The sequence below is a fragment of the Enoplosus armatus genome, chromosome 23 (assembly GCF_043641665.1).
Source record: "Enoplosus armatus isolate fEnoArm2 chromosome 23, fEnoArm2.hap1, whole genome shotgun sequence".
In the NCBI taxonomy this organism is placed as follows: domain Eukaryota; kingdom Metazoa; phylum Chordata; class Actinopteri; order Centrarchiformes; family Enoplosidae; genus Enoplosus; species Enoplosus armatus.
In genome coordinates, this window is record NC_092202.1 from 14,388,166 (window position 1) to 14,404,688 (window position 16,523).

The 16,523-nt window shown below is 44.0% G+C and overlaps 2 protein-coding genes across 2 annotated transcripts; both read left to right on the top strand.

Annotated features, from left to right (window-relative positions):
• LOC139306315 (schwannomin-interacting protein 1) lies at positions 1-2,506 on the top strand. Its single transcript, XM_070930252.1, has 6 exons — positions 1-270; positions 1,312-1,436; positions 1,582-1,702; positions 1,856-1,981; positions 2,097-2,214; positions 2,343-2,506. The coding sequence occupies exons 1-6, from the start codon at positions 1-3 to the stop codon at positions 2,441-2,443; spliced, it is 861 nt and encodes a 286-aa protein (XP_070786353.1). The 3' UTR covers positions 2,444-2,506.
• Positions 2,507-8,621: 6,115 nt separating this feature from the next.
• Positions 8,622-10,088, top strand: LOC139306136 (P2Y purinoceptor 3). The gene has a single exon (XM_070930096.1). The coding sequence runs from the start codon at positions 8,640-8,642 to the stop codon at positions 10,086-10,088; it is 1,449 nt and encodes a 482-aa protein (XP_070786197.1). The 5' UTR covers positions 8,622-8,639.
• The last annotated feature ends 6,435 nt before the right edge of the window (positions 10,089-16,523 follow it).

Below are 16,523 nucleotides of genomic sequence, written 5' to 3' on the forward strand. Positions count from 1 at the left end.
ATGGAGGGAGCGAAGGAGAGACAGCGGCAGCAGCGAGAGGAGAAGGAGAGTAACGAGGCAGAAGACGACAGGAGGAGCGATGACGAGGCCGACAATGAAGAGGAGGAGGAGGAGGAGGAGGAGGAGGAGGACGAGGGTTCGGAGAGTGCGGCGCTGGTGTGGCAGGAAGGCTATGGCGAGGACAACCTCGGCCTTCCCATCATGCACTGGGAGGCGCTGAGCCTGCGCATCGCTGAGCTGGAGAAGCAAGAAGAGGAGAAGAAGGCAAAGGTCAGAAGTCACAGACTGGGAGAGTTTCACAGTTCTTGGTGGTGCTCAGAAAGCAGGTTTAGTGAAATCCCTGATTACCCCATCACTCTAACATCACTCCCTAAGAGTGTGTGTGTGTGTGTGTGTGTGTGTGTGTGTGTGTGTGCTGCTTCAAACTAGATCCTGCTGCACTGCAATCCTGCGTTTCTTATTTTTCCCCTGAAAAAAACAAATCCTAAAGTGAAACTAATCAAAGAGGTCAAGGTCAATTCAAACAATTTCAGACGGCAATTTGGACTTGAGACACAGTTGGAGAAAATGATATTTCTGGTCAACATATAAACACCATAGACTGCACATAAAGATGGACGACGCGACAGCTCCCCAAAAGTGAAGGTGGATGTCTCAATCGTCCCCCCCCCCCCCCCCCCCTGGTGGCTGGCTGCAGTATCGGTCATAAGCCTCGCCCCCCTCCACGTTTAAAAAAAAAAATACAAAAAAAAGAAAAGTTTCGTTTTTTTTCTGATAAGTTTGGTTTGTTGTTTTTTTAGTTATTTGATGCTATAAAAACGGGGTGAGATGTCATGATTGACAGCTGAGATTGACTGTGGTGTGCTCACAATTGGGTCGGGCGGGTGTATGGGCGGGACGTCGATACCATCGATATCACCACTGCGCAGTATCGGGATACGATAAGAGGAGACACGTCGGCCATCTTTATCTACAGCCTATGATAAAACCACAGAAATAGTTGATCAGCCTAAATACATCCATTATGCATCAGTAGATATATAAACCCGCTTTCAGTCCTACACAGTGACGCGGGTCGGACCCTCATCATGACCCGGTTATCAGTTACAGTATGACCTTAACATAAAGCTCCACTAAACTCAGCCCGCCACAGTCCACAGGCTGTCACAGTACAGTCATTCTAAAGAAGTTGCAGGACAAGTCGCACCAATGGAAAAAAAACCCAAAAAAAACATGCATTTATGTTACGCGCCCCGATTTGTTTGTGTTTGCGCGTCGCCCCGGGTGACGCGTCTCTGGTGTGGTTTCCAGAGCGGAGTGTCTCTGGAGCGAGGCAGAGCTCCAGTGAGCTGGACAGAGGAGAGAGGGAGGAGGGCGGAGAGCTGGGAGGACGGAGACGACGCCTGCAACAGCCACGTGCTGGCACTCACTTCCCGGTACACTAACACACACACACACACACACACACACACACACACACACACGCCTCTCACTTCCTATGAGACTGCCGTTACTAATGAGCATGGTGTCACGTGTGTGATGTCATTTGGATGAGGTGTGTGTCATTTGTGTATCCGTCAGCCTGCAGACGCAGATGAATCTTCAGCTCTGCTTCATCAACAACAGCGAAAGTGAGGAGGAGGAGGAGGAGGAGGAGAAGAAGGAGGGAGAGACCAGCAAGAAGGAAAGCACCAACACACAGGTAAACCCCCCCCCCCCCCTCCCAACACAAGTTCCTGACAAAAGAATAAAACAGTTTAGATTCTGAGGAACCATAAACGGAGCCGCAGCCTCCTCCTTGTTTTTTCATGCATGTCTTCTCCGTGTTCGTCCCACGCTGTTGTTCATGATGAAGAGGGGGGCCGCCCAGGTCCATAAGAGTCCTCAGCCTGCCGCCAAGCCTGACAAACCAAAGTCCAGAGGCATCAGGAACACCCTGAGGAACCTACGAGACCGACTGAGAGCAGACCACAAGACACTGGTGAGAGTGGAACAGGCCGTCCTGTTGGAGATGTGCAGCCCTGTGTTGTCTTTTACCCCCAGATACAGTTTGTCACAGCCCCCTCCCCCCTCCCCCCTTCTCTCTCCCCTCTCAGACTGCAGCTCGTCATAACCCTGTAGTCCAGAGACGACATTTGGAGCGCAGTGATTTACAAAGCTTCAGTATTAAGGACCTGAACACTCTCTGTACGTCTCTCAGCCAGGACATACAAGGTACCTGCCTGCACACAGTAATCAGACTGCGCCAAAGTTGCATTCATTAACCCTAATCAATCCAAAGTGCTGCTTTTCATCTAAAACAGCATTTTGAACTTGGGTTATTTTTCATCCGTCTACGGCAGGCCTGAGCTCAGAGCTGGTGGGTCTCCTCCAGGTCCGAGACCAGCTGAGGACGGAGCAGGACGCCATGCTGCTGGAGGTCCAGGACCTGACATCCCTGTGAACCTGCCGATCGCGCCCCCCCACCCCCCAGCTGCAGTCAAGAGTGGCGGGCGTCGCGCAAACATTCGACCGAGCCTCGCGGCCTGAGAGCGCCTGTCGCGAGTCAGACGGTGCCACAGCGGCCTCCCCAAACATCTCAGTCAGTCCCTCCTGCTGTCGGTCTGACCAGCCAATCACTGTGAAGAGTGTCACTCCCACAAAGGACTCGGACATTGAGTCGCATAGTATTTTTTTTTTTAATGTTTTTGTCTGTGTTGTGTATTTATAAGGGGAACTTTGTCTCACGAAAAGGACGACGTCCACCAGCAGCCGTTTTAAACCCGCATGTGACAGAAGCGGCTTTGTCCAGCCGCATGGTACGTTCAACAACCGTGGGAAATGCACTCTTTTGCCTTCTCAGAGTCCGATCAGAGCGTCGGTGCAAGTCTCATGGGGGGGGGGGGGGGGACTCACAGTGTGTAGTTCCCACATTTGCACATTTAAAATGCACATAAAGTCAGAATCCAAATTGTACGTTAATCTTCTTCCCGTGCATCTCGTCAGCAGCAGAGTATCTTATGTTTCACCGGTAAACAGGATTTTCATGAGAGGAGGATTGCCCCTGCTTCCAGTTCACATGCCAAGGCAGGAGAAAACGTGCCCAGACCAGTAAACTCATCGGACTGTTTTGGGCACTGACACTGATCCTCAATTTGAACACGTTTGCCCCTGAACGAACAGTGAATGTTTTTCGTCCAGTGCCGATAACTTTCACACTGCTCCTCTGATTGGCCGGTTGGTGGCAGTAACACGCAGAGAACCCGAGCAAGAAGAAGAAGAAGAAGAAGAGGAGAAGGCTGCTAGCTAGGAACCACAAACATGGACGCAAACAATACAATATTAGTTGTTAAAGCTGTTTCATTTTTAATATTGCTATTGCTATTGAAACACAAAATTGTTCACGACCCTAGTTTGGGTCCGATATATATATATATATATATATTATGAATAGTACCTAACGTTCCTAACTTCATTGAAATGTAGCCATTTTTTTGTAAACATTCCTTTTCTAGTGGGTATGTGTCAGTCAGATTGCCTGAAAATAGCACCGACGTAGCTTGTTCCACCAAAACGTCACACAAGGACGTCGGAGCTTCGCAACAGTTCTTGTACAAAAAAATAGTCGCGCAATATTTCGCCTTTTTAAAGCTCGAAAGTGGAGCGGCGTCGGTGTCATATCGCAGGTGGCAATCTGTAAGGTTGGGGTTATCCTCCGTCAACACTGGAGCAACGCTTTGATACATGTTGTTGTTGTTGTTGTTGTTGTGTTTAGCATCTTCTCTAAAGGCTGCAATATAAAAGGGGCTCCTGTTAAGAAGCTGCTAATTCTGCCAACTGAACAATCTGTCTTCGTTTTCGAGTGTAGTTTTTATAGTTTCTTCACCGAAGTGCTTTTTTGGATCTGTAAGGGAAGATATTTTAATCTTTATTTTTTTACTTTTTTTTTATTCCATTTTTGTTTTTAAGTCTTGGCACACATTTTTTGATGTTTTTCGACGAACTCCCATCAGTATTTACAAAGTACTGCTCTCATTCACAAAGTTGTTGTGTTCCTGCACATACTGTATGCTTCACACTTAAAGTCTTCCAACAGCTCATTCCTGGTAGCTGTTGGTGTGTTAGAGCTACAGTAGGCAGTGTTACTGAATTATAATCTTGGTTGAAATAGCTCATTTTGACCACTGCGTGTCGCTAACAATATCCAATCGAAGGGCTCCTCTAAGAAAATGTGTGTCTGCGAGCACCCGCCCCCCCTTTGTATTTAGTCTTTTAAAAAAACTGGACCAGGTCTGAATCAAACAACCAATCAGGGGTTAGCCAGCACGCAACTGGCCAATCACATCCACTCTGTACAAACAAGGGTGTTCTACAGGAGGGCTCCACCTTCTGGATTGTGGAGTGTGAATCAGAACGGTTGGAGGAGAGGAATCAAAACACAGAACCCCCTGACTACCCTGACTGGGTGTTTGGTTCAGACCTGGTCCAGTTTAAAAAAAAAAAAAAAAAGAGGGGGCGGGTGCTCACAGACACACTTTTTTTTTTTGAAGGAACCCTTTAATTAAATATTTTTAGTGACATGCAATGGTTATTGATTAGTTATTTCAACCAAAATTATAATTCAATAATATTGCCTACTGTAGCTTCAACACCAAATTTAAAAAAAAATGGCCAAGTAGAAGCTATTTGAAAAATTGAATGACGCTGAATTTACCATGTGGACTATAGGTTCACCCCCCCCCGCCCATAGTGTTTTACCTGGCAAATATTTAAATACCAGCTTTTATTTCTGGATTTACATGCATGCATCTACAGCATACAAGGTACCAATATTGTGTACCAATATTGTGTACCAAGTGCTCTGGTTGCCGCGAGTGGCCATTGCAGTACATTCACCTTGAGTATTTTGGAGACCGAAATCCCTCAGTGTTGACGTTGTTGTAATTGAACCGTGACCACAGTTAATCCCAAACCTTAAAGATGAACTCCTCCATGCTGTTATTGCACCTTAAACACCCCCAACCCCACCCCACGATCAGCACTCAGCCAATCATACGAGTGCTGATCATGCTTTGAGTGCGGGCCGCTATCCAAGATAACTTTGATTCCAGATCCAACAAACCTGCGTTAGGAGTTAGCTGGATGAGAATGAACAAGCTCGCGTAATCGCGCCAACGTCATGATGATGTGAATTTGTTCAAACATTATGTACAAGAGTGGTGTCCTGACGAATTCTTGTTTTATTTACGCGATTATTGCAAATCTTAAATCAGCAGAAAAAACATTAATCATTTAGACTTAGTCTTGTATTAATATGTGTATTGAAATAACTGTCAGTCAACTTGAGATTGTCCAATACTGTGTTTTTCATTTAGGTGGTGGGTTGACCTTTTTTTTTTTTTTTCCTTTTTTTTTTTTTAAATAAACGATGTGTTAGTCCAGTCAGCGACGTCGGTTTCAGAGCTGGTTGTTGGTGCTGTGTGTCAGTACATGGATGAATAAATTGTCACCTGCCTGGAGCTCCCTTTGTATGCATTGCATGGTTGTCTCTCTCTCTTGTTGTTGTTGTTGTCAAATGAGGACATTTTTCTGCTCCTCTGTTTAGGATTTTAGGATTTTAGCCAGCCTATTTTGTTCCACAGCGATGTAGCTCAACAGTTGCCGGCCAGACTTCATGATATTGATGATTTCAGAAACATTCTAATCTTTAGGCTAGCGCCCACTGTCAAAAGTACATCGTGTCTGTGTGCGGTATCCATTCATCCGTCTGTGCGCTCTCAGGGTGATCAGCCTCAATTACAAGACAGTCAGCTCAGCTCAACAGATGAGATGAGAGAGGGAGTCACACACACACACACACACACACACACAGGTGAAGCGGGGAAGAAGAATTGGATGACACACAGCGAGGGACAGAGGGAGGGACTGAATTACCATAGAAACTAGTCGGACTGTTCAGAGAAGCAGCAGAAAAAGGGTGAAAGCTGAAGTGGTCCAACTGTCAAGGTCAACGATTCACCCGAAACCGCTGATCGCTGATCAGAGCTGATGCTTGCGGGGCTTTTTTTGAAATGACCTGGGGGAGAAGAAAAAAAAAAGGGTGTATTTTTTGAAGCTGCTTGACATCAGTCAACTCTGCAGTCGAGAGCCGCCTGGATGTTTTCGGATTTCCTTGTGATTATTCTGATGGGCGACAGATAGAACGGGAGCCATATGGAGGAAGTCGCCGCTGGCGCAGGTGAGCTCTTTGTCCGACGGCAGATTGCGGTGATGCAGGTATTTATGAGTTTGACGCACTTCCCTTTACACCAACAATAAACTCCTAATGCATCTTTTAAGACTTCACGGTGGTTATTTTTGGCCCCGGGGTGTTTGCCAAACCAGCAAAAAAAAAAAAAAAAAGTTCTTTTTAAACATGAATTCAAGAAATGACTTTGTAAGTAACTTGAAGTACATTAAAAAGAAAAAAAAGGCCCTGGAACATTTCCTAATGAGATTGTATATGAACTCGGAGGCAGACGAGGCATCAGGCTGGAGCTCGTGCGTCCAGGGTTTTCTCCGAAGCTATTGGCTGCTCCTGGAAAAACGAGCTCTTTTCATTTGGCCAAGACAAATGTGCACTTCTGATGATCTTCGGGCAAAACGGTAATCGTGACGCTGGTTTTGTTAAAACGGGACGCGTGCGCCGATTGTCCTTTTTAAAAAGTCAGCAATTCAGTTTTGAGAATATCAGGCCCTCTTGAACTTTCATTTTAACAACGAGGTTCTATCTAATTTGATGCATTTCGCGTTTGGTCACGGCTCGTGCAGCAGAGGGGTTTGAGTTCGTCTCGTGCTGACCTCTACGTTGCGTCTTGATGAACTGACCGAGTCCCGTACAATGCTAATGATTGTCACTAAAAAAAACTGTGCTCTCACTGCAGAGCCTGTCCTAATAGAGTTTCATTTAGTAGAAAAATGAATGTGAGCCAATGGAGAGTGGAAAAACTATTCACATTCACGTCTGAAACACTTCACCATTGGTTGCTAAATGGTTGGTTAGTTAGAAAAGGATACATTATTTGTCAATAGTTTGTTCATTGTTAATTTGTGGGCTAAAACATGCAAAACATCTATTGGCTTCCATTCATTTTTTTTTTTCTACAATACAGACGTCTATTAGCAAACTCTTGAAATGAACGTTGCCGTTAAGAGGAAACGCAGTTGCAGACTTTTCAAAATCAGTCAAGGGTTATTACACCACCAGACGCAAATGATTGTCCGAATGGTTCACTGCATTAATAGGAGATTATTTCATCAACCATTTACAACTGGATCATTTGCACACCAGAAAGCCGGGTCTAAAATTTCTCGTCTTGTTTGAGAGACGGAATCATTCGACTTCGGCGTGTTGATGAGGCGGCCGCAGGTTGTAAGATCGCGTTCAGGTTATCGGATGTTGACCTTTTACATCTTGTTTGTGTTGCACTGTTAATGTGTCATATCACTGGTTGACACATTACCATTATTTGCTTGACCTCTATTGTGAAATGGCGCTGATCCTAATATGCAGAGTTGAACCATGTTTTGTTGCAAAAGTGTTGACTTTAATGATGCTGTAGCCCATCCTCGTATGACATGACATTAAATAACATTTTTTAGGATCATGAAGCGCTGAGGGATTGTAGTGTATAATCGGTGGAGTGGGAGCAAGACCAATGTACAGAGGGGCGCATGGAGACACCAAGGGAGGAAGTGTGGTTACTTATTGCTGAGTTAATGGGGTGAGAAGAAGAACTGAATCAGCAGCATACCCTTGTACACAGGAAGGCAAACAAGCACTAAGAATCAGCAGCATACAACAGGAGGTCAAACAGATTGTGCAAAGGCCCTAGTCAACAGTCAAAGAGGAGGGGGTGGTGGGGTGGTGGGAAGCACTACCTATTTCCATTCCTCCCCCTCAATATGAGCCAAGACAACAAACGGTTTTTTTTTTTCCCCCGAGACTACAGAGGCTATACTTTGATCGGTTCTTCGAGCTAAATACTAACGTCAGCATGCTGTAACAGTAATTGTGTTAAAGAGAAAGTGTTCCGAGGCGAGCGCAACGCGTTGGATCAGGGATCCTGTGAGATTGAGAGCCCCTCAAAAGCAAGACCAGGCAGCTCAGAAAGCTCTAAGTCTCCGCAGCCATTCAGGGAACTGAGACCTATCCGGCATTGAGCAGCAGTACTCACGAATCTCCAGTTAGTCAGTGAAGCTGTATTTACTCGGGAAGTCTCATTGAGATCTAATGATGTCGATCCTTCATCAAGCGTTCGTAGACTTGATTTGAAACCACTGGCAAAAAAAAAATCAACTCTTACCGCGACCACTGAAATGGTTCTTTTTTTTTGTTGTTGCAAAGAGTCAGTAAAATACCACCGATTGCAAGATGAAGTGAGATCCTAAATGACTACAGAAGGGTGACTCATTTATCTCTTTATCTCTAGGTGAACACCCGCTCATGGATCTGACTGTCTGAAATCATCCGAAAATCTACCGTCCAGGATCACGCACAGTTACCATTAAATGGTACGGAGTACCAGGATGACAGAGAAGACGCTTGACAGAATCCCAAACGTGCAAGCCGCAGCCTTGTTCACCTTCGCCCTCACGTGAAAGTCGCTTAATCCCTCGCAATGTCGTCCAGGGGTGAAGCTCCTGCCAACATCAGTGTCTCGCTGCTCCGTGGCTTCCTCGCCGCCTTCTCGCCCCCTCCGTCCACCACCCCTCCATCTCCCTCCTGCAGCATAGACGAGTCCTACAAGTACATCTTCCTCCCCATCTGTTACTCGTTCACGTTCCTCTTCAGCATTTCCCTCAACTCTGTCATCCTCTACCGCTCCTTCCGCCGGACCAAGCGCTGGAACGCTTCACTGATCTACATGGTCAACCTGGCCTCGACAGACTTCATGTACGGCCTGTCGCTGCCGTTCCTCGTGGCGAGTTACATCATGCGCGACCGCTGGGTCTTCGGGGACTTCATGTGCCGCCTGGTCCGTTTTCTCTTCTACTTTAACCTTTACTGCTCCATCTTCTTCCTCACTTGCATCTCTGTCCACCGGTACCTCGGTATCTGCCACCCAATGAAAGTTATCACACTGGAGACCAAGAAGGCGGTCAAGTGCACTTGCGTCCTGGTGTGGATTGTGGTGTTTGCTTTGACCTGCCCTATCTTCCGGTTTGCTCAGACCGGTCACGTGACAAGATTTGCAGGGCTTGGCGGCAATGCAAGCAGTATTGACAACCCAAGCCAGGAGGTGTCATTGATAAATGGTAATTCCAGCTATGGTAACTTGGGAGGGGTCGTTGAGGAGTACCAAAACTGTTGGGACGATGCCATAGATAAGGAGTTTCCTGATTACATACCCTATGGCATCATACTCCATTTGCTGGGCTTTTTTGTGCCCTTTTCCATAATTGCTTGGTGTTACTCCCACGTTGTTCTGACCATATTTAGGACTCTGCACTCTCAGCCCTTGTCCCACAGAGGTCCGAAAGAGGGAGGACATGAAGGAATAGAGCGAGGGGAGAGAAGTAGCCCTGCAATAGTCGGAAGAGGAAGAAGAGGAAGCACTGGACTGTCAAGGGCACTGGGAAGAGATGAAGGGATTTCCATTTTCCTTGGTGCCCACTCCCCTTACGCCAGTCGCAGACGTAAATCTATCAGGACCATCATCACCATCACCCTTCTCTTTGCTCTGTGTTTCTTCCCCTTTCACGTCACTAGAACCATCTTCCTCCTGCTGAAAGTGGCCAAGGGAGTCCCCTGTCACACCATGACCATGGTCTCCATGTGCTACAAGATCACGAGACCTCTGGCATCATTCAACGCATGGCTCAACGCCCTCCTTTACTTCCTGACTAAAGACAAGGGGGGCGCTAACTGCTGCCAGGCAGTCAACAACACCACCACCACCACCACCCAACAACATGGCGGGCTTCTCTTGCCACTGAGAGTGAAGGGGAAAGGAGAGGACGCAGAGGAGGGAGGGATGGAAAACGGAATTGACAATGAGGAGAAAAAAGCGTTTCAAAACAGTCCGTCATACATGAACAGAGCAAAAGTCAGATATATAGTTGAATGAAAGAATGAATTTCAGATGCCATGTAGATTGTCTTTTACTGGAAAACAACATGTTATGATATATAATATACAAGCACTGTAGCAAAAGCAATGATTAAAGAAGAGCCAGGCAAGAAGTCCAATATGCATTTTATTTCTAATTTTAAGTGCCTAATTGCTGGTCTGCTACAAGTCATAATTTGAAAGTTGTACTCGTGGGCAAATGCAACATGAATGCAAATGTGACGGACGTGTGATAATCTGTTGTTTTGTCTCACAGGGGTGTATGTTTATGATGTGCCATATATAAATGTGCATATACATGTCTGGATGACCTTTTTCATTCCACAGTCCTTACCTTTGGAAAAAGTCTTCCCACCGACATTAGAAGAGCTTATTCCTTCGAAACCTTAAAGGCCGGACTCAAACACCCACATGTTGTCCCCCCCCCCGCAGCATTTTTATTTGGCTGGCTCAAGACATGTTTGTAAGCCTCACCCTTTGCTTAACCATCGTTAATCATCGTTTTATCATGTTCTCATTATCATTGATACCATTTTGTTGTTGTTAATTTACCACTCTCTTATTCTATGTGCTCCTATTTTTCCTCTTAATGATCTATTTGACGCAGCTCACAGTGTTAGTGCTGTTTGTTTGTACATATGATACACCGTAGTGTGATAAATTCACTTGAATAAATCTCGACTTTGACTTAAACCGAAGTGTTGGACAAATGGACATTTTACCTGTTGGTGGCACTCGAAAGAAAAGGTCAGGGATCGCCAAAGTCATTAGGATCCAAACTGCCGAGTACCAAGAATGTCTGTACAAAGTGTAGAAACAGAAAACATTTGTGATTTCAGGGAGCTGTCAGGCATGGATGTTTTGTGACTAGCTTGCTGGCCGTAGACGGGGATCCTTTCATTCCTATGAAAGTTACTCAGTGGCCACACGAGGCCAGAAAAAGTTCGACATCCGAGCACAAAAGCTACCCGGATCTACCGCTTCCACGCCTCCACGTCTCCTGTAGCCCTGCCTCCCGGCCGCTTGGCTTCAGGCTCGCTCACATGAACGACAGTTTAGGGCGTAATGATTTCAATAAGGGCTATTTAAGTGTTCGTACTGGGGAGTTGACGTACCTCAAAAAAAAAAAAAAGACGTCTCTTTCACGTCCAAAGTATTTTTGGGCCAGAGACCAGAGTGCCCAGAGGAAACCGACAAGACCACGGGAGGTCTGAATCCAGATCCTGGTATCGCTGTGAGAGGATGGTGCTAGCCACAGATCCGCTGCCCTTTTGAAGCTTGTCGTGTATTCTTGCTCTCACTTTAACAAGCCTATTATATCGAGGATACAAGTGTAGCAGGTTTGTGTTGAACAGAACCACCCCTTGACCTGGTACCTTAAACCAATGGTATGGATTTAGAGTTTCAGGTAGATATTATCTAACGCTTAAGAACAAAAATAAATAAATAAATAACCTTGGCTAACCTTGACTAACAGAGCGCCAAAGATGAACCAGAAGAGGAGCAACGTCAACATACTTTCTACTGGGCTGTGTGACGTAACAAAGCACATGGTTTGTCTGAATTCATGATGAGGAGGATTTTGCTTGTGTATATGATCACAAATCCAGAAACGCTTGACAGAGCAACATATCCTTAAGCCCAAACCTATGGAAGTGCAGGCTTGGACGATGACCAGGATATTGGTAATAGATAATAAAATCTATATATCTGTAATGTAGTATAGTGCACATTTTGCGGTGTGTATGGTGCAGTAATGTGTGAACCGTCCACATTATGAATTTTATTATACTTGCATAATAAACCTTGTACAACCTGCTGTGGCAATAGTCTACTTAATTATGGTCATGCATGTCACGTACCGTACGCCACCATGTCTGGCATGCACAGCAAAGGATGAACATTCAAAATCACCGTCATGAGGGGTTAAATCCGCTCAGACGTGTACGTCCGCTCGTGCATTGTGTCTTTACTATGTGAACGCTGATGCAAAATATATAGAATATCCCCCACTCATGAGGCATACTGTATGAATCCACCATTTGCCATTATTCATTTTGCACCTGTGATTTTGGCGCCCTCTGCTGGTGCATAGCCGGTGAAGGGAGGGCCTTCCCTCAGGTGACTTCACGCATTCATTCCCACTGGATTTTAACTTTTACAATTTAAAAAAAAATGCAAAACGGTTATTTATATTTTCTTAAGACATTTGATAACGATCTTTAACATGCAATATTTCAATCATTTAAAAAGTTTCTCAGGTGACAAACCAGCGCCATCCTTCTTAACAGAGGTCACGTTATAACCCTAACCCTTTATATGTATATGTATCTCTTTAGCAATGCGTTTTAATGTATTGAAAACCTGAACATTAACACTGTCCCCATATACGGGGTAAGCAAAACACTTCAGTTCATACAGTTAAGACACTTTACAATCAGGGCCGAGGCTACCAAATGAGGACACTTGCAGGGCCACGTCCTGAGTATTGTGGCTGATGTGGGGGAGTCAGAAACCTGTATAAATTAAAAGATTTTTTTTTTTTTAGTGGAAATCAGGTTAGGAAATATTTTGCCACCGACTGCATAAATATATAATGTGTCAACGCATAATCATGTGTAGGGGTGTGTGGTCACATTTGATGAATAAAATAAAATTAACAATATCTGTTTTCTTCATTTCTTTACTAATTTAAGACTTTTAGTCACTTTATAAGATCGTCACAAAGAAATTCAGTGACCACATAGTTACCGTGGAGAGGTTAAATGTCTTTATGATATCCACTTTAAACGTATGTATAAAGTTGGACTTGACAAATAAAGACAGTCACAAAAGGTCCACACACACACACACACACACACACACACACACACACACACACACACAGCCCCTGCAGGGGGAGACACTGCCCTCCTCTCTCTCTCTCTCTCTCTCTCTCTCTCTCTCTCTCTCTCTCTCAGGCCGGTTAGAAATTCAAAACACAACCGCCTCGCGCAATCTCCCGTCCTGCACCGCGGCCCGGAAAAAAAAAAAGAAAAAAAAGAAAAGAGCCTCCGATGGTTATTTTAATTTAACATTAAAAAAAAATTAAATAAAAATCACAGGAGCGATATTATTGAAAAGCAGCGGCAGGGATCGATTGTGCCGGTCGACGGGCACATTTTGGTGGGGGCCAAGCGTGGCTGCGCGGGCGTTTGAATTTCTATTTATTTTTTCTGCGTGTGTGACGGCTGCGTGGGGAGCCGAGGAGCGGAGCGGTTGGCGCCACTTTCAAATCCTCCACTGACACAGAATGAGAGTCCGGCTTCAAATACATTTACACACCACTTCATTTCTCTTTTTCATAATTACTGTAAGGCGAGGAATATATTAACGCCATTTCTCCTTTGGACTGCCCTCCCCCCCTCTCCCCTCCGGAAGGTAAGCAAATCAGTCATTAAATATTTTATATACTTTTTTTTTTTTTTTTTTTTTTTTAAAACAATGGGTGAGATACTTTTATGTTTAACTGTGTGCTGTTAAGTGATACAGCTTTTTGGCTTGTAACAGTTCCGAGGAGAAAAAAAAAAGCGAACTGCGTCAGAGTGAGTTGGGTTTTACTGTGTTAGTGAAGCCGTCGTGTGTAACCTGCTTAGTAATGAACTGCAGTTTGAAACAAAGGCTGTGTCGCATTACAAACAAAAGCTTCTCGGGGGCTCCTTTGTCGGACAGCTGCTGCTTTAACTACGCTTTTCTACATTGACGCAGGTCGGTTGCAAAAAAAAAACAAAAACAAACAAAAAAAAACAACCCCAATACGCCGTTTCTCTATACAAGCTGACGTTAACATTGGAGTTTTATATTTCTCTACAAAAGAGTTTTAGGAGATAAGTGAGTAAGTCGAGGAAACTGACACTCCCCACCCCCCCCAAGTCACAGCCCCCTCCCCAAAAGACCCCAGCCCACTCCGGCCGCTCACTCCGACCGAAGAAGTTTACGCTTCGAAATTGCCCTTTTTTTAGCCGTATCAGAACGGGACGGCTAGTTCTTCTCGAGACTGAGCGTCGACAGAAAGCTTGCTTAATCCAGTTCAGATGAGCTAAAACAAACAAACAAACAAACAAACAAACAAAAAAAAGAGCTAACGCGAAGAAAACCCACTGACTCAGCAGTTCACCGAGGGCTCGCCCCGTCTGTCATCCTGCCATGACACTGTTAGCAGACTGGCCACAGCTCGTTAGACTCAATGGTACAGGTGCGGCTAACTAAACAGAAGCTAACGACTTTCCTCTAATCACCCACCCAAGTATATTTTATTAGATAGTTGTGCATTTTTAATCACCACATCATGGATGTAACTCAAGTGTCACAGTTGACTCACATTTGGTGTTGCATAATAATAATAATAATGATAATAATAATAATAAAACAGGCCCTTAATAAATTAGTTTAAAAAAACTAATAAAAAATAGATCCAAGCTTAGTCATTACAAACATACTGTAATAAAGAATATACAGTGAGCCATATAAAGAGCTGGTGTGGTTTTATGTAGGAAGTGAAATTTACCAGCTAAATGTAAGATATGAACAGTAAGTTGAACTCAACAGTCATTCAGTTGAAGCTAACCCCACTGGGTCACTACATGATGTATGATAATGACTACCCTGACGGTGTACAGTGCAGGCAGTTCTGAGAGCAGTCCAGGCAGCCCAGAATCGCCCCATGTGGGTTGAAGCGGAGGAATAGTGGCCTGTGGGGTAATGTGTGCCTGTTTGGGGTGAACGCTTTTATGAAGTCCACATATTTCCCACAGCTCGGCAACAGTTTAGTTAAGACTGGTTAGTTAAGCATCTAATGTGCAGTCTCACTATTGGATCCAAATGCCACCACCTCAGCCCTACATTTTAGTTGACTCATTGAATGAGTGTGAATAATCACATAATGTCTATCTTGCAAACGGTTGTTTAAATTCAAGAGTTTGGGTTTATTATTTGAACCCACCCACCCCCCTTTTTTTTGTGAATTATCTAATGAGATGTAATGTCAAGTAGTCAACTGAGCCTCCCATCATGTCTTATTATAAGGTAATACAATAAGGTGTAAATACAGTCATCACTTCCTGTCAACTGATTAATTGTGTATTTATTTTAATGCTACATACATCCTATTCAAATAGGTGAGTAAAGAGTAGGCTTTAAAATTAATTAGCAACAGAAAGACTGATTAAGAGCATTCCCCCCAATTCTTTCACTAGATTCAGAAGAACTGTCTGCACTGTCCAGTCTTAAATCTGAAATTGCCCTTTTATGTTACATTAAGATATATTAGTCCACTTAAATGTGCCATTAGTTTACCCACATGTTAGGATGTTAATTACAAAGTCTTTTTTTTATTTTAAGGAAGAAATCCACTGAGCAGGTTAGGGCTGAAACTACCGATATTTTCCATTACATTGACAATTATTTTTGGATTAATCATTTGATGTATAAAATGTAAAAAATATATATAGTGAAACATTCCCTTCCCCAGAGCCCAATGTGACATGTTCAGTTTTGTCCGACCAACAGTCAAACACCCCAAAAGATATTCAGTCTACAATGATATAAAACAGAGAAAATCAGCAAGCCTTCACTTCTCAACCTGATGGGGATTTTTTTTTTTTGCTTGATGAATTACTTAAACAATTAATCGATTTGAAAAATTGTTAACCAATACATTTTCATCTTTAGAGATTAGAGCAGTTTCAACTTAAAAGCTGCACAAAACAAGATATATTGAAGTTCTTTGATACTAGTGCCAGTGCCTGTTTTTTGATACAGATACCCAAAATTATACCCTTTTCAGTGACTTGCTTTGTTGAGTAAACACCTGTTTTGTTTTGTTTTTTCTTTCTCACTTGACAAAATAGGCATCAGTCTTTTAATATTGTCTAAGACAAACAGACATACAAGAGCTTAACCTAAATAAAACCACAAAATAAAATCAATGAAGGTGGAGTAAACAAGTCCGAGAATCTGACCAGGGTATTCAGTTTTCAACTTTTAGGTGACAGTTTTTGATTAGAGCAATACGTATGGTCAGAATTCGAGGCGGTGCTCCAAAACGTTTTGAGATTCCACATAGACATTTTAAGACACCATGCGTAGCACTATCCAGTTTTAATGCCATGCCTTATGCTATTATCACCCTGGAATGATGGGATGGTGTGAGTCTGGAGCCTGGTGGTCATTTCTGCACAGTGTAAGTGAGATCATTTGTAGTGAATGGAATATATGCTCTGTATTTTGGGGGCCTCTCTGGAAGCTTCACTGTGGTAACTAGTGCTAATGCAGGAGGATTCAGTCCATTTTGCGACACTGAGAGCAGAGCCATGGCCTGTTTTTTTTTATTTTTTATTTTTTTTTACGTGCACTATATTTTCTTGTTCTGCGTGTACGCATGCATGCGTAACAG